The sequence below is a fragment of the Anomalospiza imberbis genome, chromosome 9 (assembly GCF_031753505.1).
Source record: "Anomalospiza imberbis isolate Cuckoo-Finch-1a 21T00152 chromosome 9, ASM3175350v1, whole genome shotgun sequence".
NCBI classification, from domain to species: domain Eukaryota; kingdom Metazoa; phylum Chordata; class Aves; order Passeriformes; family Viduidae; genus Anomalospiza; species Anomalospiza imberbis.
This window is the reverse complement of record NC_089689.1, coordinates 14,126,554-14,150,740: the sequence shown is the minus strand read 5'-3', so window position 1 is coordinate 14,150,740 and position 24,187 is coordinate 14,126,554. Positions and strand designations below refer to the sequence as shown.

Here is a 24,187-nt window from a genome sequence, read left to right as displayed (position 1 = left end):
AAGAGAGAATTTTCCTGATTTAAATTTTTTCCTTATGAGTATTTTATGAGGTCTCTCACCCTCAGTGCTCTGTTCTTCTATGGCCAGTGATGAGATTTTTCTGCTCTGTGAAAAACTCTGGCATTTTAAGGCATTTCTTCATTTTGTATTAGAGGAATATAATGATAACCTCAATTTGTTGGAAAATTAACCCTTGAGGAAGGTGACGTGAGATTGAGGTGCGGAGCTTGGCTGGAGAGAGCCTGGGGCCCTTGGAGTGGGGGTGCTGCTGCCTAGGGCCAAATGGCTAGGGCAGCTGGGGAGGATGGCTTTGGCCTTCTCCGAAAGTTAGAAAGCAGGGTTCTGTGGATGGTCTCCAGAATGTGTCCTTGGGTGTTTCAGTCACTGATCAAGAGGCTGCTGCTGGAAGGTCTCCAAATGGTGTGTTCCCCAGTGCCCAGCAGAGACACCAGCGCAGGCTCTGCTTGCAGGACTGGCTCCATAGGGTTTTCCTGCAGCACCTGATGGAGCTGTGCTCTTCCAGCCAAAGCAGCAAGGCTGGAAGATCTAGGACTAGCAAGTTTCCACCCCTGGTTTAAGCAATCTTTTATCATCCCATCCAAAAAGCTAAGGCAGGACAAGGTTTAACATGTGTATCAGGAGCCCGTCCCTGAGACGATTAACAACACAACAGCTGTGCCACTGAACTGCTGCTTAGGTAAGAGCAAATAAAACCTAAAATGTTGCTTTTTAAAGTGTTGAAATATTTTTGAAAGAGTGACACAGTCTTGCCCTTCTATTTTACGTGCTATAATAAGACCTGGAAAGGGAGGAACTCTCATTTCTGATGTCATTGCTTTTTTTCCTACTGAAGCTCTGGAACGGCTCTGGAACTCCCATGGCTGTGCTGCTGTGGATAATGAGCTGCTCTTCTCTTGTAAGCACACTGATGTACCTCAGTTTTAGTAGTTGAATGCTGAGGCACTAAAGGTTCATTTAAATTGGCTTGAGAAAGCACAGGAAAGTAAAGTAGTTCTGCTGAGTTCCTGAGAAGTAAAGTAGTTCTGCTGAGTTCCTGGGCTGTGTGCTGCAGTGCATTTTGGTGCAATACACCACCTAAATCCCCAAGGCAAAGGCACTGTCCATATCTGGTTCGTGCAGAGCAGGGAAGCACCTGTAGAAACTGCTGTGATGACATTTACTGCTCTGCTAGGGGCTTCCGCTCTCCAGCTATTTTTTACTGCTGCAGGAACTGGCTGCCAAGTACAGAAGGTTCCTGCTCCCAGTTGTATTGGTATCATTTTGTACAATACCATTAAGCTCTCCTCTTGCTTGCCAGGTGACCTGTACTGTGTTGAGAGAGTTGTGTTTGCAAAGGAAAATGCAACTTTTCAGTGGGGGTAATCCCTTGTCCTGGCCTTTAGGCTGTCAGCACAGATCCACAGAGATGCAGACCAGTGCAGGAATGGGGAGAGGGTGGTTAGCTGCAGGAGCAGCCACACCAGCAAGGGCAAGGGTTATCTCGAGCTCTTCCAGCAGCTCTGAGCTTGTCTGCTGTGTGTTTTTAATGTATTCCCTGGGGCTGCATCATAAAGGCATGTTACAAGAGTTTGTTGATGGGATCTTACAGACAGGCTTTCTTCTGGTCCTGTAAGTGCTCCGAGGAAATGGCAGGGCCTTCCCATGCGGAAATCTCCTTCCACAGCACACTCAGCAATGCGCTGCACAGCCAGCAACCATGGCTGAGCTGCAAATGGGGTGGGCAGGGGGGCATTCTACCTGGGTTAGCCTTACAGGTTACGTATATTTGGCCTGTAATACCACGACTGAAAATGGAGTTGGCCTTTTTTTTTAGATGAAATATGAATACACAAAAGATTTCATTAATTTAATAAAAATAAGTAGATTTTCTTGCTTAATGATTACATTTTACAACTTGTGGAAAGGGCTTGGTCTTTTAAAAAGCCTTCTTTGTTATAATTGGTGTTTTACATGAGGGTTTATTCTCACCTTGATGTGCTTAGGTGTTATGTATTTATTCACCTTTGCAGGGAAGTGAGCCTTTCCCCCTCTCTGGGAGTAAAGGAAGGTGATATGGTAACTTGATTTGTCAGAGGCATCATGGCTCTGTCCATGTCTGAGCTTCTTTAGTAGCTCCAGTGCACATATATCACTGCACAGATTTGAAATTAAGGATTGGGGTTATCTACCTGACTAAGGTGTTGAGTACCACAGTTTCCAAGAGAAGTGAAATAGATATTTCTCCCAGTAAGTCAAAAATGAAGGTTTATGGATGTGCACCAAAGTCATTGAGAGATGAACTAGAACAAACTTTTAAAGGCTTCCTCTTCAAATGTATCTGCAATATTTATGGACATCCTTTGACCTACTTACGTACTTGACCTAAAAGAGCCACCAGCATGTACGTAGTCAGACCTGTTCCATGTGGCCTTGAGATAAGGTAAAAGGGCAGTACAGTCTGTGTGGTCTCTGTTACAGTCTCATAATGTCTGTTTTGTTACAAATCTTGTAATTTATTGTGTTTGTTTAAAATTTGAGATTCATATTTACTTGAAGAATAGAAGATTCATTCCTTAACATTTCTAAAGTATTTTATACTAAATTTATTTTTAGACAGTCTTTGAAATTGGTGAGACATGAGTGAGGAAAACTGTAAGCATAGCTCATAAGAGAATTTTAAAGAAATTAAGAAATACCCTTTTCTTCCTTTCAAATGTCTATGTCTGAGTGTGTTAAGATGACATTTTTTTCTTCTCACAAAAAAATGTTTTCCAACTGAAAGCAAAGATGCATGTGTGATTATTTGATTCAAGGAACTTAGTGCTAAAAAAAGATACTGAGTGTCACAGAGCTCACAAGTAAATAAAGGCAATTGACAGTAGTGAAGAAATAAAATTATTAAAAGATAATGTGTTGTTGAATAGAGGTCCACAGGAGTTTGGAATAGTAGTGTTGTATGTAAATCAAACAATCTCATGATAACATAAAACAGAAATACCAAAGAGGAAAAGCAAGCTGTGGCTCTATTCAGTCTTATAACCAATGAGGCAGATTCCCAGATTTCCCTGATGCCTTGTGCACATGCAGTGGAGTTCACATGCACAGAATCCACTGCATAATGATTGCATGCTTGTGTTAAAGCCACATCAGGATTGCAGCCACATAATGCACAAAGGTGGGTGAAACTTCAGCCTTGGGAGCAATGGGAGTAGGTTTGAGCCAATCTTGAGCTTGTTTACAGTCATAACCATCACCTGTTGCTGTGTTTAGTTTCTTTCTTGTTTCCCACTCTGAACCAGATTTACAAGGGAAATCTGTTCTTTTTCTAATCTGTTTGGAGGCAAAGCAAAATCCTTGTCAGGCCCTGTTCTTTTGCTAATTCCTTTGCTGGGAAAAGGAAGTGTGGAAAAACATGCAAATATGTAAAATTTATCTAAACTAAGCTTTAAAATTTTAATTTTTTTTTTTTTTTTTTTTTACATTCCTGGCCATCGTTTAGTCATGTTAAAAATATTAAAACCCTTCTTCATTTTTCTCTTCAGTAACAAGTACATTATTAACACAGGAATAAACCTTTTCCTTTCCGTGTTTCTTATTACTAGTTAACCTTTAACTTGCAGAAACTTAATAATTTGTGTTCTGAGATCGAACTGACACTGTCATATGTAAGGAAGTGTTTTGAGCCCAATGGCTCAATATGAATAGAATAATTCATCCACACTACAATGCATGTGTTTCTAACACAGAAACCCGATGACTCTAAAAAAACCCCAAACTGCCTTATTCAGTATAAAATTCCACTATCCCCCAAGCTGTTCCCCTGGTTATAAGACAAAAATAATAAATGTAGCAACTGCTTTGCTGGAATTTCCTATTTCAAATAATGTGGTATATTCACATATTTAAATACAACTTCTCCAGTGCAAAGTTTTTTGTGTTTTGAATGAACTGCAGTGATACTTTCAGGATTCTTGCAGAACTATAATCCCACTCCTGAATATAGTGTGTATGATTTAAATCCTTGCTGAAGTAAGGATTTAATAAAATTATATTTTTAAAGCTTCTCAGCCCAAAGAAGTCACTCTCTTATGGCTGTCTTTTTATTTTTTAATTTCTTGTGCAAACTACTGATTTTTTGAGATAACAGAGGTTTTGAAGAAATCAATTCCTAAAACAGGGCTTCTTATTTGTGATACTATATCTGATCTTTATGTAGATACTTAGTCAAACTTCTGCTGGTTCTGTTGCCTAACTAAATATTTCAGGGTTGGGCCAGTTGCTTAAGAGTTACTTTATGGAAGGTCTAATTATGACTATTGATCCATATGGGTTTTTTTTTAATCCTATAAAACATTTTTAAATGTACTTAGAGTGTTAATCTAGTTGATTTTTTCAGCATTTGACAAGGGGTGAGGGAGTGTCTTTAAGTCGATTTCCTGAGGTTTATATAAATTCTTGGGAGCTGTGTCATATTACTGTCTGTAAATGACTGATATTAAACTGACCTTTATAAAGGAAGCAAAGTAATAAAACTTGTATTTAGGCCATTTTTTTTTGTCTTTGCTTTCTGATTTTGGCAGACGTTATTTTTCCAAAACAATACAGGTTAGTGTGCACTAGAACTACAAGTTTTTTTAGTTCAGATTATAATCCTAAACATATAGTATGATATTTTTTTTGCTTTATTCCATTTTAAAAGAAAGCCTGCTCTGTGGAAAAAAATAATAATTTTAAACCAAATTTGGCCAAATTGCAGCTATAAAAGTAGATGGTAGCTCTCAATTTTATATGTGAGAACTTATTTTATTTTCTAGTTTTAATTTTACCACTGAAGAAGAAATAGTGGATTCATTTCCTCAGACTAAAATCTTGCAGAACCAAGAGCTAAATAAAAGATTGCAGAGAATAAGAGAAGTGACAGAAACTGGAAAGAGGTGTTCAAGGAGTATTCTCAGATATTGTTCACTTACTTCTCCTATTTTCCATTGTAGTTTTTTCCCTAGATATTTTTCCAATACAGAAAACAGTAGTTTTTTAAGAATTAAACTAGCCCAGAAATTATAAATTTGGCTGCTTTTCTTTGGACTAAGGTGAAGATTCAGATTAAGTCAGTAGAAAAACCAGAATAGTTCAATTGGGAAAGGAGATTACAACTTAATTCTTAAAATTTCTAAATACTGAAAAGACACAATGCTTATCTTCTTAAATAAGTTGCTAAACCATTTTTAAATTGTTTGTTTCTCTTTCTAGAAATAAAAATAACCCACCACCTCACCCAGTCCTGTCTTCCATATCAGTTCTTTTCTGCTACCATCTAGGAACTGCTGTAAAAGGCTCATTTATAATCACAATACTGAGAATACCAAGGATTGTTCTCTTGTACCTTTACAATATCCTAAACCAAAAGGTAGGTAAATACTTCTGTAACACTATAAAAATAGTAGTTTAAAGATGAGATCATGGGGCAAAGAAGTGAAGAACATATTCTTGCTTAAAAATAGATGGTATTGTTATTACTGTCTATTATTAATAGATAGATTTTATATTTTATCATGTTTTCTTCATTAGGAAAGCTTTTTTTCTCCCAACTCAGATATCAATGCTTCCTTTTTATTCTCAAGGCTGATAATTTTAAAAGCAGAAGATACCAATATTAAACTCACCTTTATTTAGTGTTTATATAACAAGGTTTTTCTGAAGGAAAAAGAAAGTATTGGCAGACTGCTCTATTAATTTTTTTTCAATCACAAGTATTTAACAAGCAGAAGTAAGAATGCTATTGTTAGATTTAAAATCTGTTATAGAAAATATTTCATCTGCCTTGTAATATGCTTCTGTAGAAAGAATATATGGAATAAGAACTGTTCCTTGGAGTTGTGTAGTATCCAACATCTTTTAAGACACATAAGCCATATTTCTGGGCTGTTTAGAATATTTTTGCCTTCTTTTTTCCTTTCATGCATCTCCATATATTATCTTCTGCTGGAAGCACACCACTGTAGGAAATTCTGGCACTTTGCAAGGAGGGAGGACTGTTAGGAATGCAGAGTTCTGATTTTAGGAGAAGATTTAAGAAAAGGTTTTAAATGCAGGTCTTTTCCTCTAGGGTTTACATTGGCCTTGAAGCATGTTATGTATAGTTATGACAGAGTATTTACATTGACAGGGTATTTACTATGAGGCATGTGTTGGGTACTGGTTATGAATGCTTAAATAAAAAAACCTTGTAATAAAACATTTGAAAGGTGTGGTCGGGATTTATGTTGCTTTCATATGAAAGTTTTGGTTATAAAACTTGGTGAGTTGTGTTAACTAAGAACATTGTATAAAGACAGGAGGTAGGATGACATAGAATATTTTCTGCCTTTAGAGAAAGCAGGATAAGTGGGCTTGCTTCTTACATGGTCTTATAATCTGAATGACTGTAGATTTAATTAGCAAAGAAAGATTATTTGTGTCTGCAGCACTGTGCTTCAGGTTCCTTTTGGTCCAGTTCCCTAGCATTCAGCGACATGGCCCACAGCTGTAACTGCTGCTAAGGAGACTAGAAAGTGTTCTGGCCAGCTCATGTGCTCAGTCCTTGGAAAGATCCCTTCAAGAGTAACCTTGCTCCTTCGCATGGCAGAGAGAACAGGCTGTGGCCCCTTTCACTGAGGGCCAGAGTAGTTGGACTAAAGGATGGAGAAGTGACCCTGCATTCTTGTAGAGCTCACAAAGACTTCCCCACCCTTGCAAAAAAAGTTGCTTTCTCTATGAACGGAGAAGAAGTCAGGGGCCTGCAAGCTTGCAGGTAAATTTACAGATGTTTTCTACACAGCAGTCTTCAAGCAGAATCAGAGAGGAGATTGTAGGTGAGATCCCTTGCTCTAGGCTTTTAGCAAACAGTCCTTACTGAGACAACATAGCTTTAGTAAAATCATCTCTCCAGCAATACATAACAAGGGTAAATTATTCTCTGTCAGGAGTTTGCATGTACAGTCACTGTTTTGAAGGAGGTATTCCTAGAATATTTTCATGAGCCTCTTTGGAAAAAGTTGGGAGGTTTGTGGTTTCTGCTTGAACAATAGTAGTTGTTGGGACTTGACTTTTCTATAGGGACTGGAAGATCTCTGCTTTCCATGCAAGATAAAAACATTCTGACCTCTGGAAAAATAAGATTAAAAAGACCAAGTATCCCTGAACTGAATTTCCTTTTGTTGAGAAAAACAGGCACTTAATTTTGGAAGGCTACTGTGGATACCAAGATGTCTTGTTCTTATCTTGCATCATGTCCATGCTGAGGTGTTCTGAACTCATGATGTGATGGGGGAGCATGGAACAAACATTAAGCTTTACTGCTCAGTTTTTGCTATGAAATTAATACAGCTCAGTAGTCTATGAATAGCCTGTTCTAACTCACAATTTTTCTTCCTGACCTGAAAAATGAAAGTAATGCTTTGAGTCAAAACACATGTATGTTCATATAAGCCCTGCTACCCATTCTTTTATTTTTGTTCAGTAGGATACCGGTCATTTCAGAACTGTGAAAGGTTTTTAATAATCAGGTTAAAAATGTGTCTCTGTACTCCTTGGTCACTCTGAAGTGCTTTAAGGATTACTGACTTGCCTACCTGTTTTTCTCCAAGGCAGCTGTTAGCTCACAAAGCTGCTTACAGCACTTATTTTCTTTTCCCAGAGAAGAATCTTCCATCCATAAGAAGAAGAAAAAAATGCACAGCTCTGCAGTCATTAATATTGAACAGTCTGAGTTAAAAACAATTCCTAAAATCCTAATGGAAATATTTGCTGCCTAAGTGAAATTTTTATTAGAAGAGTCAGTCACCTGTAAAACAAGTTTTTTTTAGAATGGTGGTTTTGTTTGAGGCTAATTATGTGCCCAATAACAAATAATTTCATTTTATTGCAGAAGAATGCAAAGCACCTGTTCAACTGTTGTTTCTGCTGGGTTTGCTTCCAGAAAAGTTGCTTAAGATGCTTTAACCAGGTATGCTCTGTCATCTCTGTTCCTCGGGCTAGTCTGGATACCATGGTTGGTCCCTGACCAACCATGGCTAAAAATGGCTTAGCATGGCAGGCAGGCCAAAGTTTCCTGCTGGCCACCTAAATGAAACAAACAAAAAAGCCTCCAAGTGCTTGGTGGGAAGAAAAAGGGAACTGACAAATATGCAAGGTGCTAGATTTTAGAAAACTTGCAAATACAGCTTGAGATAGCCAGCTCTTTCAGAGGGCCAATTGCTATTTCTGTAGGTAAGAAGACTTAACATTTTATTGAGTTGTGCCAGACAGACTTCTGAAACACAGACAGTCCAGGTAGGAGGAAGCAATGAAGAATTAGGAAACATACCTGGAGATGTGACATTAACTAGTTACAGTGTTTTCCCCCTGAAAGTCCTGAATAAAGAAACTTAAATTCCTAGTGATTGCCAGTATCAGTAGATCTGGAAATACAAACCATGGTGATAGCAATCTTGTTTAAAAGATGTTTTAATTGGAAATGGATAATTTCTGACATACAGCAGATTTACAGATACCTGACACCTCTTCTTACCTTCACAATTCTTTTCTCCAGATGGGTTCCAGAGTTACATATATAATTGTAAATAGTTTTTGTCTTTGTCATTGCCTTGTTCTATCTCTGGGAAGTGTGAAATTCCCTAATGTGAAAGGGAATTATATGTTCATGCTGATTCCACCCTCTGCTGAATTCTTTGTTCTCATTGCTGAGGGTAGTAGTGAAGTAAACAAGATAATAGTGATAAAGAGTGTGACTTTTCCTCTTAAGTAGGTGCATAAATTAGGTTTAATCTTGGACAGTGATGAAGAGAAAGTTTTCATTTTAGTTCACCCTAGATTAAATACTTGCGCAGTGAAATTTCTGAATTTTCCAGGCTTACATTTTCTAGGTAGGTCTTATAGTCAGTGATTTGGTGAGGAATATCAGAGTTCATTTTGCTTCCAGGCTTTCCATTTGTAGTCACCCTTTCCCCTTGGCTTGGCTTCCTGCCTTTCAAAGAGATATCCAGCATCTGAGTGTTTACTTTCTCCAGCTGTTGTCTGCTATGTGTTTGTTAAAAGAATTAATTACTGTAATGTTCTTCCTTTTGTTTCAGAAGGCTGTATTGTAGCTCTTTTCCCCTTTAAAGAGTTCCTGTTTCCTATTCTATTGTTAGAAAATTTCTGGTTTTATATGAGTTGTGACTTTTAATCTAATGATCATAATAAAGTGATCACTTTTGTTTTGTTTTTTAAATCTATTTTTAGCAAAGGTAATGGTAGTACACATGTTCCAAATCCAGGGCAATTTGGGCAACAATTAAAGAAGAAAAAAAGCAAGAACAGGCTGCAAGATTTTAATACACAAAATTTTAATACACAAAATGTACAAAATTTAAACATTGGTTTTGAGTTGTTGCATTTCATAGAGTAATTTGTGGCTCTAATTATTTATTTTCCCCTACAACTAATCTGTTTTTTTACTATGATTTAAAGTTGTAGTGTTTGATTCTGTAAAATCTTTGGCCACATGTAGAAGAGAAAAGAAATAAAGAAGGAAAAAATGTCTGCAGCTTTAAGCAGCTTTGACATATTTCTTGATTAACAGAAGTATTGAGCTCTTAAGAGCTCCTACTGAGATTGGTGGAAGCTGCTGGGAGCAACGTAGAAATTTCCCACATATGTTGAACACAGACCTGAGAGTAGAACTTGGGAGGGAGGGGTTAAAAAATTGTACCTGTGTTTCTAATATTTTCCTAAAGAAGTATTCTTTAAGTTCAGATTTTGATTTTTTTGTAACCTAAAATGTGGAACAGCTGTTGTAAAAGTTGGTCCAAAGATCATTGTGTACATTAGCATTCCTTACTATTTCCTATTCTTTTGCTTTTTATTCCAGCATTATTTTCACTATAATGAAAAGCATATAATTACCTGAAGCCCTAAAAAAAATAAATAGAAGATCCAATAACTTCTGCACTATTTTCCTCAACCTGTTGTTAAACTGCTTAAGTAATTTAAATTCTTTCTGTTCCTTCATTCACAAGTTTAATCAGGATTAAACAGAGTACTTTGTTTTCCCTCTGAGAACTTGGCAGATGAGAAACAGGTGCTGAGGAAAGTAACCCTGGTGAAAGAATGCAAGCTTCTTACTTCCCATGCAGAATCAACCAAGTGCTCTATTATGTTATCTAAGGGTACTTTTTGGGCTGCAGTACCACCCTGCATGTGATATTTAATACTGACTTTAATAGTTGCAAGCATCACTGAAGTGACTCATTCTCTGCAGGCTCAGTTATGTTTTGTTCAGCTCTCCTGGAAGTTAAGTGGAACAAGCCAAAGACTTACCCTGTCATCTTCCCATCATGACAGAGTGCTGTGCTAGATGCTGGCAGTTGTCATATTTGCAGGGGTGGTTGTTGGAGGAGGGGTAAGGTAAGCCCAGTGTCCTGTGCAGATTGCAATATAGACAATTACATTCAGCCTTCCTAAATTTCTCTTGGATTTGCAACTGGATCCTGTGCTAAGCTGTGGTGTAGTGTTGCTATGTGCTGTAAAACAGTTCACTCCTTAAGCTGTTCCACTTCAGTCATGGGCAAAGTGATTCATGTGTGTGTATAATCCATTAGCAACAATTGTAAAGCACTCAGGGTTCTGTGGCTGAAAAGTGCTTTCTGAATATAAAGTCACTATCCTTACTTGACAGTTCTGTTTGCCAACACTTGTCAGAAGTACCAGATTTTTCATCTGGCTCTGATGGTTTCAGTATGTTCCAGATAAACATATCCAATCATCTCAAGTAGGAGATTGAAATTTTTCTTCTGTAAAAAATATACTGGCCTTTAATGTGATTTGGGAATTATGAGGTCTGCTTCTCTCCCGCTTTCTTAAGTTGTAGTGGCAGTTTTAACTTCATATACATCGAAGTGTTCACATGTTGTCCCTTTACAGCCTTATTAAAAACAATACAACTGGATAGTTTTGCTTTTCTGTGTCTGCTTTAGGTCCATCTGCAGCCAGCTGGCAAAGTGACTCCTCCACAGTGCCTGGGTTTCTAAAGGGGTTGCTGAGCAGGGTGTGGTTTCTGTGTTCATCAGCATGGTTGCTGCAGTGCAGCCTCCTGGGCTGTCAGTGAATTCAGCAGGGTGTGAGCCCCATTTCCTGGGACAGAGACCCTTCCCGGGGACTGAAAGCCAGCACTTGTCCAGTGTAATAAACCAAAAGCAAGTCTGTCTGATGGCTGTATATCCATAGCAGTTGGTTGTCTCTTAAACTTTGGATGGAAGCCTATCAGGAGGTTTCAGTTAAATGCCTTGTGAAGAATTCACCTAGATAAAACCCAAATTCATGCATGCTATTGTAAAGCACAGTTCTCTCCATGCCAAACACATTGCACCTCACCCCATCGAGTACTTCTTTTTCCTCCCAAAAACAATAATGCATTTTAATGTTACTGGCAATATTACTTCTAGATATAGAGCTAATTTTTCAACCCTCTTGAAAATACAAGGATAAAATGTTCTTCTGCAGTGAAATAATATTTTAATTAAGTTTATCTCCCCTCTACAGACTTAATGTGTATGATAATAGGAAACAAGCTTTAGACAAACAACAACTTTAGATCTTGACTCGTTCTGTAGGATGAACCACGTATGGAATAGAGTTGAACAAAGTTGACTAATTCTTGCTTTGATACTTTTCTCTTCTTCCCTGTCCTATAAAGAAGAAACAATAGGGGGAAAAAAGAGAAAGAGAAAATACAAGGCAATTAAGCAAGTGACAGGTAATTCTGTGCTTTTAAGCAGAGAAATTTATTAACAACTCTCTGGAAATCTTCAGTTTTATTTATTTTAGAAATCCCAAATAAGAACAGTTTCTCATTAAGTGCAGAAGCACTGAAATCAACCCCATTAATGCTGTAATCATCATGCAATGCACATATAAAGCAGGATCCTTTTGATCCAACACTATCATGGAAATGGAGCCCACATGTGACACTGTGATGCAGCAGGAAAGGACACCCAACTACCCTCCGAGAAGAAAGTTGTGTTGGTCCTACCCACTGGATGACAGCCATGGAGGGAGTAAATAACACATAGAGAAGTAAGCAAGGAAACCTGAAATTTTTTTCCAATAACTCCAGATGGAAAATATAAGGTGAAATTGAAATAAATGAAAGTTGTGCTTTTTGGACTGCTTGGGAAAATTCAGGAGGTTATTGAAGGTTTCTTACAGATAGCAATTAGCCTAGGAACAAAAAAAATAACCATTTCTGTATTAACTGTGTGCTTATTGATTAGAAGTAGAGGAGAAAAATATTCTCCATGTGTTTGTTAGTCACAGGACAATAGTCTTTTTTTAACAAGGCTGCAGGAAGCACAGAGTCAGTCCTGGAAGCTGCGAGATTAAACACTTGCATTGGAAAGAAGGGGATAAATGCCATTGTACAAGTTGTTGGTTTTGTGCTCAGGCTTATCTCATGGAGGGGACTGGAATATCCTGTGACAAATGAAGGGTAAGAGCAAGCCCATTAGCCATCTATGAGACAGCAGGGAGGGGTAAAAACCTGACAAGATGAGCAGAAAAATGAGTAGATATAAATTGTTCATGAATAAATGTCATCTGGAATTTGGAAGAAGGTTCCTAAGGACCAGCAGGACAACTGTCTGGAGCAGCTCCAAATGTAAGGCACAGGAGAAGGGAAGTCCAAAGTGATTTAAAGAAGGGGTTTTCCACTTAAGAGAAAAATGTGCGTAATATGCTAATCTGAAATAGGCATTGGAGTGGCTGAAAGTCCCTTCTGGTCTTGTATGTCCTCATCTCTTCAGTGGGGCCTCACGAGGCCCATCTTGTTCTCATTTCCCACCATCTGAGAGTCATGATACAGCTCTCTCACCAGATCTCTAACTGCTGCACAGCAGCCACACTCATTGTCTCTTGCTGCCACTGGATTTTGTTTTCTGAAGGGCTTCCACTGGCATCAGTGACACTTGCAGGCTAAGACACTTTAAGGTCCAGCCTGAATTGCACTGCACTGCACTGCGGGTAGCTGACCAGGGCAGCCCCTAAGAGAGTTGGCAGCAATAAAATCAGATTGGGATGAAAACACCAGCAGAGCAGAAAAAGCTGAACTAGGATGAGAGATCAGTATGTCTCCTTCTTCCTTTTTAAGAAGATTCTGTTGCTATGGCAATTTTCTCTTCCCAAAGCTCATTTTATGAAAGCAAGCCCTAGAATGGAGGACTGAATTCAGCTGTTACACAAAGTAGCAATTATTCTCAACAATTGGGGAACTTACAGCCTGGATCTGAGCCACAGTGCCTTTCTCATGAAACTACCAGGTCACTTTTTCCAAGACCTTTGACATTCTGTGTTGTGAGACACAGAAGGATATATTCTTTAAATAGATTTTTTTTTTGCATACTGTGGTATTTGGAAATATGTAAACATTCACATTCCCTATTTATTCATTGTGACACTGAGAAATCAGTGTCTAGTTCCCAGGCCCCAAGCCAGAAGAGGCTTGTGTTCTTCAGAGAGGTGGTGATATGAGATCAACTTGCTGGTGCAAGGATAAATGCTGATCCCAATCCACTATCCCCTGTGCTTTCTATGTTATCAATGCCATCATTACTTGCTTGTCATCAGAGCAGAGACTACCATTGTAAAAGATCAATTCATTAGGCAAAGATAAAAAAATGAGTTGTAATGTGTACATAAGGATCAGACTGAATCTCTTTCTAGCCCAGTATCCCATCTTCAGCAGTGACTGTGAGTAAATGCTAAGGTAGAACAAAAGGATATTTCCCTGCCTCTATGCTGTTTCTGAATCTGTTTTCAACCTAGGGACTTACTGAGCTGTGTGTTTTCTGTGTGTTTAATAACTCTCAACAGATTCCTTTTCCCTGTAATTCCCTGTCTCCGTTGAGCTCATGTGAACTTTTAACAGCTAAAGCATCCTTTGCCCAGCAGTTCAGAGTTTACAACTTTATGGCAAGAAGGAATACCATCTGTTTTCAAATTTGGCTCCTACTACTTCATACTGTCCTGCCCCTGTCTGGCTGTTGTTCTGGAAGAAACAGTGAGCCATCTAACCCTACACAGCCTCTCTGCATTTCTCATGAGTCCACAGCCCTCTTGCTGCATCCTCCTTCAGTCATGTCTCTTCCAGACAGAAGAGCCTCACGTTCCCCAGACAGAAGACATTCCACGCCTTTTGGATCATTCCTGCTGCCCTTCTCTCAAACATTTTCAAGTCCACTAAAGCTTTTGTTCATGGAAAAATATAGTCTGTAGAAACACATATTTAAATAACCTGTTTCTAAATGCTAGCAGGTTCTTAACTGGCCATGGTCTACCATTGTAGCCTTCACAACAATCTTTAATTTGAAAGGCTTTGGATTATTGCACATATCCTCCAATTTTAAAATTAATGGGCTATATAAGCTTTTTAGTTCAAAGTCCAAAATTATTTGCAAATATAGGTAATAACTTGTGTGTGTTAGGTGTTCCTTGATGAGTAAGAATAAAAAAATCACTTGAGCTCATTCCCATGCAATGCTGAGTTTCATGGAAATATAGGTTAGCTTAAATGTTTGATGTGATTTGTTAGTGAGAACATGTAGATTTCTATGTGGCTGGATGGGATCAGGGCATCAGGGAGAAAGTATGAGAAACTTGAGAATTGTGAGGCAAGTGTATGGAAAAAGATTCTAGGCTGAACAAGAAACCCTTCAAATATTTTTTTTTCCTCAGAAATGTATTTTTTGCTAAAAGGTAGAGATCACTTGGCTAAATCTTCCAATTGTGCTGGTAATATTATTGCTTCACATATGTCTGACTAGTTGTAGCCTTCAGCAGTTCATTAATTTCTGTATCTCTCCTATTCATTCTAGAATGTTAGATTATTACCTGGCTGCCTTTATTTCTTGAGTATTCTCATTAGGTAATACTTACATTATTTGTTTAAGTTGTAACTGCTATAAATGCCATTTTTTATCAGCTGGTTTGTAACACAACAAATGCCTGTTCGGGTAGTGTACTGTCTCCAGCATCATTTTCAGTCTTTCCAAGGTAACCATTCTAGTTAATAAATATCAGAAATTCTTTTCATTGCACATTCTTTGAATACCAAAGTGGCTATTTTGAGAGTGCAAGTAAATGGGTGTTTATTTTGAGTTTGGAAACAATGTTTGTACAAGCTCACGTGCTTTTTAAACATTCTTTTTTATTTTTAAAACACATTTTTTGCAATTTATAATGAATACAGAATCTCTGTTTAATTTATTGGCAAAATTCATACTGACCTCACCAGATCAGGATCTGCTCTGTGAATTTAGTTCTCAAGGGACAAAAACAAACTTAGAAAACACTTTTCTACTTAGTGTCTCGGTTCCCTGGGAATGATGAAACAGACTGAGCTCACAGCACGTTATAAAGAGAAATCTGTCCATGTCTGAAATACGCAGCGACAGCTATGGACGGCAGACAGGGAGTGTGGTGTGAGGCCATCTCTGCCTGTGTCCTGGGCCAGCAGGGCTGGCACTGGCAGCTCTCCTGCTGCCGCATCCTGGGATGCTCTGGTGTGACGGCATCCTGCCAGGAAGGGAACACCCTCAGGATAAATGAAAGTTAGCACAGAAAGCATTTTTTCCTATTTAGGAATTAAGTGAACTTGCTTGTTTAAACATATTTTTATGCAGATACTCTTTGAGTTTCTGTAGAGTTCATTGGTGTCTCTGATGTTTTCATATAGTAGGCAATAAATCCATAGTCATTATATATATTTTTTACATCTATGGATGTATTTGTTAATATGTAAGTACAGTATTTACATAATGTTACTGGTTTTTCTTTACTATCAGAGTAAGAAAAAAATTTTTATATAAATAATATCCACAATAAAGAGGCAAAACCTCTTTGATTGCATTTAATCTTCCTTCCTTCCTTCCTTCCTTCCTTCCTTCCTTCCTTCCTTCCTTCCTTCCTTCCTTCCTTCCTCTCATACAATATCATAGCTTTTCTATGCTACATAAATTGCTCAAAGGTAAAACTGGACTCCACAGAAATAAATTTTCTTTGCTTCAGATACCTGAAATTGTTTTATATTTTAAATTGTAAGTAAGAAAAAACAGATTTTTGAACAGGAAGGGTTTTCAGTAGGCCATAATTCACTTTCAGCAAACCCCTTATGAGCTGGTTCTTTTTCATTTCCAGGTGAAGCAGAAAGCAATTGTAGCCACCACATATGTGTTTGGGTTTATCAATTCCTTTAGATCAGTAATCCCTTGCACACTGCAGCTCTTACTGACTATATCAGATGTGACTAAAGCTTTTGTGGTGTAATCTGCCTTCTAATAGTTTAAGTAAAGGGAAACTACTTGTAAGAATTGCTGGTAAAGCCCCATAATTAATGTATCATGAGTGCTGCTTTTCTTAGCTGATATTTTGGACATAGTTTCAAAACCTTGCTGGGGAGTTCCATAAATGGGACATACATGTTAATTTATGCAGAAGTGCAAAAATAATCAAATCCATGAAGGTAAATATTCTATCCTCCCCACCTGTCCAGGCATGTTTCCACCAAGTAATATAATGTAAAATTCTCAATACAGTGAAAAACTGGGACTGACCCAATTATCTGTTGTTCTGAGTGGGGTGGGGCACATGATACGGTCACTGGTCCTGTCCAGAATCCTTCACAAAAAGGTTTGTTTAATGGCTGTGACTATAAGCTTGAATTTCACTAAAGTGTTTGAAAGAGCCATGTATAAAAGCTTTTTAATCATCAACATTTAATGACCCAGTAAATACATAACTTCATTTTTCCACTTACATAGTTGGCCAGCAATGTTGGAGATAGATAGCCAGTAAGTTTGGACAGCGAGACTCCAGGTGTTCTCTGGTAATTGTGTCATATTCATTCACAAATTTTGGGGTAGAGAACTTGGGTGTTTTAAAATAAACTGGATAAATGTGGTCTCAGGAATTTATTTAGTCACTGTTGTAACATTTGCTAATGGTGGAAATTATGTAGAAAAACTCTTTGAATTTAGAAGCATGACTATTATAGTAAGTTAAAATAAAATTGCCATATTATGCAAAATAACTCTTAATATTCATACAGTCAGTAATTCCAAATAGAGTTTAAGGCTTTGTGTTTTGCTGAAGTGAAATCTAGATTACGAGTCTTTCCTCTCTCACTGTATTATTATCTTATGTCATTTCAGCATGCATACACAACTACAGCCATAAATGGGACAAATTTTTGTACATCAGCAAAGGATGCTGTCAGTATTTTGGCAAGGAATTCTGCTAAGCTTGCATCCATTAGCTGCTTTGGAGATTTTCTCCTATTTTTAGGAAAGGTAAGAGTAAATAAAAATATTTGTTCTGTAAAAATGAAGTGAAAAATCAGGTTTGATTATCTTTTCATATACCTAAAGTAAATAAAGTTTATCTTCATTAAATTCAGTGTTGTCAATGCAGTAAAATAAGTTTGGGAGAGAATATCTGAGGAATTGAACTTTGCAAAGTTGTTTTGTTGTAAGATAGAAGTGTCCTTGGACCCACTCTGGCAGCTCCAATTGCATCAAGTCTTTGGTAAATACATGGCAAGAGGTTTCCTCTGCCCTGTGGTATTTACGCATGGAATTGAACACAAAGTAGCACAACTATGTGATGCTGGAAATTGCTTAGCTATCTCCCAGATGATATGTGCTCTTAAAATACTGGCTGTAATGTATTTGCCTCAGGGTTTGGGGGGATTGGTTTTTTTATGAGAAACATTTCTGCATGATTCATTCTGCACTTCTCTCTCACTGCCCTTTACAGGTGTTTGTTGTATGCTTTACTGTTTTTGGAGGATTGATGGCATTTAACTACCACCGGGAGTTGCAAGCTTGGGTAGTTCCTCTGATGCTGGTTGCATTTTTTGCCTACCTGATGTCCCACAGCTTTCTGTCAGTGTTTGAAGTGACAGCAGATGCCATGTTCCTTTGCTTTGCTATTGATATGGAAACAAATGATGGAACTGCAGAGAAGCCATACTTTGTGGATCAGGAGCTGCTGGTAAATCCCCCTGATTACAGCAAAGATATTTGAGACATTCTAAGATTTTAAGCACTTTTTCTTTCCCCAAGACCTAGTAATCTGAACCCACAACCCATGCTATTTCCTTTCCAACACCTTAGAACAGGGTGGACTCAGGGATACAAGCACCTTAATTTATAAACTGAAGTAAATGGCTTCCTCTGACTCCTGTGTCTTAGCTATGACCTGCTGCCTTCTTTTAGATCATATTCTGTAAGTAATGGCTGACTATTTGGGCCTAATTAGATATATCTTCAATATATTGTTGGTAATTAAAAGATATAAATAAATGAGCTAGCTGCAGAAATTGATCCATGGGGTGCCCTAAGATTAATGTTTATATTTCTTGTGACTGACTGTACACTGATGAGAAAAAATTAACAAGTAGCAGGTCAGGGATCCATTCCACATGCTACAGATGCTGTAGTTCTGAACATATTTCATGCAAATCTGAGTTGCTGTGCTTCATACCTTTACAAATTATTTTGCCAAAACATTGTCTTCTATCTCTTGATTAAACTCTTCTGCCTCTGGACAGGTTGTTCTGAACCTTTACCCTTGTAATTACTGTATTGTATTACCTTCAGTACTTAGCTAATAGTGATGTAGTGCTGTAACTGAAGCCTTTGAATATATATGTGTCACCCCTTTCTAATTAAGAGAATAACTGAAGATTAAGATATTTTTTTCCTTTTGTGCTATTTTTGACACTTTGTCTTTTCCGTCACAAACTACACAACAGAGAAAATCTTAGCAATCCATGAAAATTAATAACCAGCAGCCAGAGTAGCTCATATGACACAAATGTTCTGGATGGCTTTCTTCAGGACAATGTCAGAACTGTTTTGGAGCTTTGGATTTTATTTATTTTTTTTAATGCTGCTGTTAGAGTTTCTGTAATATTCATAGAATTTTGTTGAGAACAACAACAGCAGCACAACAAAAAGGCAGCCTAAAGACAGGCTTAACCCTTTGTACAGAAGAAAGCAGATATATATTCTTTGGCTTTGGTTCAGAATAGTACTTAAGCACATTGCCTGGCTAGGAATATAAAACTGAATGGAAAACTCTGGAGCCTTGACCTCTGTTCTTCCCTCTCTGTTTTGCCAAATTCTAAAATACTTCTTAAGCCAATTTTCGTTCATGAAACAGAGGCTCTCCTTTCTCCACTTCCAAACTTCGTGGTAGTTTCTCTTTAACTGTGCTCTTAATTCTGTGTAATTAGCCATGCCCTAGAGCTGTGGGTGAAGAGAGGATTTCCCACAGGGACAAGGAGTCTTCCAAGCAGGACAGGCTCTGTACCCTTCAATGGAAAAACTGTGGGCAGCACATTCAAACTCCTCCTCATTGTATGATCAAGAGTAAGTTTGCTAACGCAGACAAGAATTTGGAGTTTCCCAACACATGAAGGCATTTGACTTGTCTGTGCTACAATCAGGTTACAAACATCCCGGGGGTGGAAGGGAGGCTCTGTGGCCCTCAGGACAATATGCAGCAGTGGGCGGAGAGCCGGGGGAGGGATTTCATACAGCTGGAAACCTCATTCCTGCAGTAGGAGATGTAACAGAGATTTTTAATTCATCTTTCTCAGTTGCATTCATCACTTTTGCTGCCTCTGCAGTCCCTCGCAGTATCACTGTCATCCAGCCAGGAACCAGCTACAGTTTCTTAGCCCTGGGCTAATTATCTTCCTTCACCAGGTATTTTTATTAGCATAATGGTTTCCTTTCACAAACGATCTCACCCTGGTTTTTGCTTGTAGACCTTTGTGAGTCAGAGTAACAAGTTAACAGAAGGGCGAAAGAACAGAAACACAAGACCATTCCATGATAATGATGGGACAGAGCTCCAGCCTATGGTGAGCGTGGGATATGTATTTACCTGCCAGCTGTGTTTGCCTTTATGTTCCAAGAAGAAGGGATGGAGGTTATCACGTGTCTCCTGACATCTCACAGCAACCAGCATGCTGTACCCAGTATCCTGTTCTTCTACTGCTTTCCCTCCTCAGGAAACCCTTTGCTAGTACAAAATAGATGGATCAAATAATTATTCTCTTTTTTCTTCACATTCCCCATTGTGCCCAGCAGAAGAAGAGAAAGTTTGGACAGTGCCAGAGGGGTGGGAGATAAATCATATTCAGATAGTCTTTCACCTGCCTGCTGTATCAAAGTCAGAAGAGTGGTAGGCTGCTTAATTTCATGCTAGAGCTGCTAAAGTTCCAGACCTCTAAGACCAGAGCTTAAGAGTCTTTTCCTCTCCCCCTCACCCCCTTTTTCTTCTCTCATGTTCTCTCCTCTTCTCTCCTCTTCTCCTCTCTTCCTTTTTTATCAGTATATATATATTTGTTTATTCTGTTTTATGATGGGGTAACAAAGCTGACATACCAGAAGGGAGTGTTTCCCCACACCCAGGCTTGGGAAAGTCCTCAGAGTCAACACTCACTCACTGACATCTGAAAAAATACTGCAAATTGCCCAGCCTGAGAAGCTGCCCCAGCAAGTTCAGAATCAGGACTGATTTTCCCCAAGCATTGTGGGAGACAAGCTAGGGCTGCTAGAGGAAAATTCTGCAGGAACAGCTCCTGTGGCACCCACACTTGCTGGGTACTACTACAAGTCCTCTGCTGCCGCTGCTACTTACACAAGTGTAACAGATGCTGGTGATTTTTCTTCTTCAAAAGGTACCAGGCTCTAGTGACCTCTCACTCAATCCTGAGGACATTCTGCTACAGGCAGAGCACTCCTCCAGGTTATTACTACAGTGAGGGATAGTACTAAATATTTTCATTGTTTGGGTCTGTTATTGCATTCTTCAGTAATTTTTTGCCAAGCACAGAAACCAGAGGCTGGGTGGGTGTTATTCCCTGCAAGAACATTGTGGATTTGAGATACAAAAGAGCCTTAATCGTTTTCCCCGTTTACCCTTACAACATTTAAATGCAGAAACAGTGCTACACATTATTTGACTCCTTTTTTCTCTCTTTGTAGACTTGAATGTGAAGTACACCAAGAAGAGTGGAAGCAGAGCAGCAATAGCAAAAATGGTCATATCTGTAAAGGTTACCAGTATCCCAGGATAAAATATTAGCTCTCTAAATCTTGTTTTATCTTCTGCACTGGTAAAATGACACACAATCTGTTTGTATGAGTAAAATATTTTGTGTGTCATCACATCTAGTTTTTATTACTACACTTGTTATGATGGTCTGAAAGTTGATAATAAACCCACTCTTTGTAAATTTCTATGTTGTCAGACTAAAAGAGTAAGTCAAAAAGGTCATGGAGTTAACATGATTTTTTCAGGCTTCTCTGGGAATGCTGTGCCAGTCATCCCTAGAACAGTAAATGCAGAAACATTTGTAGAGGACGCACTCTGAGATGACTATGTCCTTATTCATTCTGCATATCTGAACAGCCAATTAAGGAACAGACTAAGCTCACTGATGGAAATTAACCCTGATAGAAATTCTCTGTAGTCAAGATAATTATCAGTTATGAGGTAGGTGTCTTTCTTTTAATTATACACTTTTGGGAATGGTTTTTACAAGTTCGTATCATAAACTGTCCAGCTCCTCTCCAAAGGGCAGATGAGGAATATTCCTTCCTTCCTTTCCTTCCTTTCCTTCCTTTCCTTCCTTTCCTTCCTTTCCTTCCTTTCCTTCCTTTCCTTCCTTTCCTTCCTTTCCTTCCTTCTTTCCTTCCTTTCCTTCCTTCCGCAATTGAAAAGATGAAGCAGAAAAATTTGCATCTGTATTTAGAGCTTGACAAAGTAGCAGATGACAGAGATAAAATAATAGGACAGATATGAGATAAAAATATTATAAATAATACTTTATAGCAATGTTAGCTGTAGCATGGGTGTGAAATAGATCATGGAGGAAATAGAGGAACTGTCAGGGCTCTAGATAGAAGAGGAACACAAGTGCAGACACTTTAAAAAAATTACCTTGGTAACAGTCTGCCAGCACTTTCTTGTGAGCAATTTTAAAGCTCGTTTAAACTTTCTATCTGGAGCCTGACTGTAATACACTCTTTAGTCTCCATCTTGTTCTGAGTATGGAGTAGTTTCAGATTTGACTCGGTGGCACATTTTGTTCTCTTTGTTCAAATGTTATTGAGGAGAGGTTTGTGGTGGGAAAATGATGCCAGCCAGGGATTTCAGTAAAGTATCAATATAGGAAGTGAGACATCACTGCAGGTAAGTGACTCAGAACTGTCTTAATGAATAGATTGATAAACCCTTGATTAGTCACAGCTTGGAAATGATGTACAAAAAAGCTTATTGATGCCTGAATAAGAAATCCATTTCATTTAAATACTGTATCTGGTCTCCTGCTGTTGAAAGGAAACTAGTTATCTAGAAATACTAAGAAATACTTGCTTTTTGTCCATCATTTAATTAACTTCAGTCTACTTTAATATGAGCCACTTCAAGAAGTTGTGGAATATAGGATAAATGAAGAAAAAGGGAAAGAAATAGATTAATTACTTTCTGCCTGGCAGGTGAAGATGATAATGTACTGGCTGTGACTCACCACCTCTCCTTGTTTAAATCTGTACCCTTGGATACTTTTTGTGCTCAGCTTGAGGATACTGTGGGAACTTCTGAAAAGTCCTGAATAAGCAATAGCTCTCTAACCCTGAAAAAGTGTGCAGATATGGTACTTAAAAAGGGGCAAAACTTTTCCTCTGCCATGGGTTTGCCAAGATTGCTTCCAAGAAGCAGTGTCTTCACAATGTAAACATGATGTTTACCAATTTACAAAGCATAAGGGGCTTTGCTTTGAAGTTAAAAAACCCCCAGTTCTTATTACACATTCAGGGTTTGTTTTTTTTTCCTGCTTGTATTTGGTACTCACACTGCAAGTTTTGGCCCTTGACTCAGGAACTCTGATGGGAAAAAGGGAGGGAAATTTTTATCTAAGTATGTCCTTGTTTTTAGAAAATCCCTAGATGACCTTCAGAGGTCCCTTCCAATCTCAACAATTCTGTGGTTCTGCTCATTGCAATTACGATGCAGTGTCATTGCCTTCACTGCAGCTCCAGAGTGGAGAAAGGATTCATACACTTCCTTCAAATTCTGAGCTAGCTTTTAAAGAAGGAAGGTACTGAAAAATGCCAGTTAAGCTGTATTTTAATCTATTCTGTTAAAAGGAATACTGTATTGTCATTAGTCCAGAAATTACATTGTAAAATAAGTTTTGAGAACTATGTGTATTTTTAGAAAAGACTTCCAAATATATAGCTTTTAATTACATTTGTACAGAAAGCATAGCTTTATAGCTTTCATTTACACCTCAAGACCTCCCAGTCATACATTCAATGCACTGGCAATTGTGTCAACAACCTCCAGCTGTAGCATTCCCTCCTGAGTTAGAGGGATAAGGCACTCCTACAGAAGCTGATGTTATTTAGTACTTGTTTCTCAGGGCTGCCTTTCCCTGCAGGGTACTGTAGTCAGGTAGTAAAGGAGGCTGTATAGAGGCACAGCTCCTGGGAATACAGCTCCTGCTGGTTCTGAGGGTGGGCTAAGCCCCTTCCAGTAATTTGACATCTGCCCTGCAATGTAGCCCAGTAAGTGTGGACTCATCTTTCCTGCAGCTATGGAAGAGTAGATTCAGCAGAATGAAAGATACTTTTATAACTATGTTCCTTAAAAACAGGAGACAGGGACTACTGGTGTCTGCTAACCAGAAAATGGCTAAGTATTGCAGCCTATTGTTTTAAGCAAAGCAGCTTGATTTTAGTCTTGCTTGGTGTCTCCTTCAAACTCTGAATTCAGTTGTGATTCCACTGGGTCTCTCTGGATGAAATATGCATACCAACAACAGCTTGTGTGTTGTTTGTTTCTTCTGTTTAAGTACATAATAAGGGCCAAGTAGTTTAAAGCCTAAGTTTTGGATTCAGAAGGAAGGAGGGCATGGTCAGGCTTTCAAAAAGAGATTGCTTTCACCCAAACTATAAAAACAAAAAAGCTTTTGCTGTTGATTGTAGAACTGCTTTTCAGCATTCAATGCAACAGTTCTAAATAATTAAATACGATTATTTTGAAGGGGGAGAAACAGTATCATTCAGTAAGGGCAGGTCTTAACAGATCTGTTGCTAAT

At 38.3% G+C, this 24,187-nt stretch overlaps 1 protein-coding gene across 5 annotated transcripts in view; it reads left to right on the top strand.

Moving 5' to 3' along the window:
* Positions 1–21,323, top strand: part of SLC44A3 (solute carrier family 44 member 3) — a 39,650-nt gene extending 18,327 nt beyond the window's left edge. Inside the window, exons 11-17 of one of the 5 annotated variants that reach the window (XR_011002194.1) lie at positions 5,251–5,407; positions 7,907–7,984; positions 17,220–17,357; positions 17,824–18,060; positions 19,307–19,442; positions 19,844–19,939; positions 21,069–21,323. Coding sequence is in view for 1 of the 5 variants with exons in the window: in XM_068199776.1 (XP_068055877.1) it covers positions 5,251–5,407; positions 7,907–7,984; positions 17,220–17,357; positions 17,824–18,060; positions 19,844–19,939; positions 21,069–21,074 (712 nt within the window). In the remaining 4 variants the exon portion in view is untranslated. Of the gene's footprint in view, positions 1–5,250; positions 5,408–7,906; positions 7,985–17,219; positions 17,358–17,823; positions 18,061–19,306; positions 19,940–21,068 lie in introns of all 5 variants that reach the window. The other 4 variants (XR_011002196.1, XR_011002193.1, XM_068199776.1 and 1 more) reach the window with 4 other exon arrangements.
* The last annotated feature ends 2,864 nt before the right edge of the window (positions 21,324–24,187 follow it).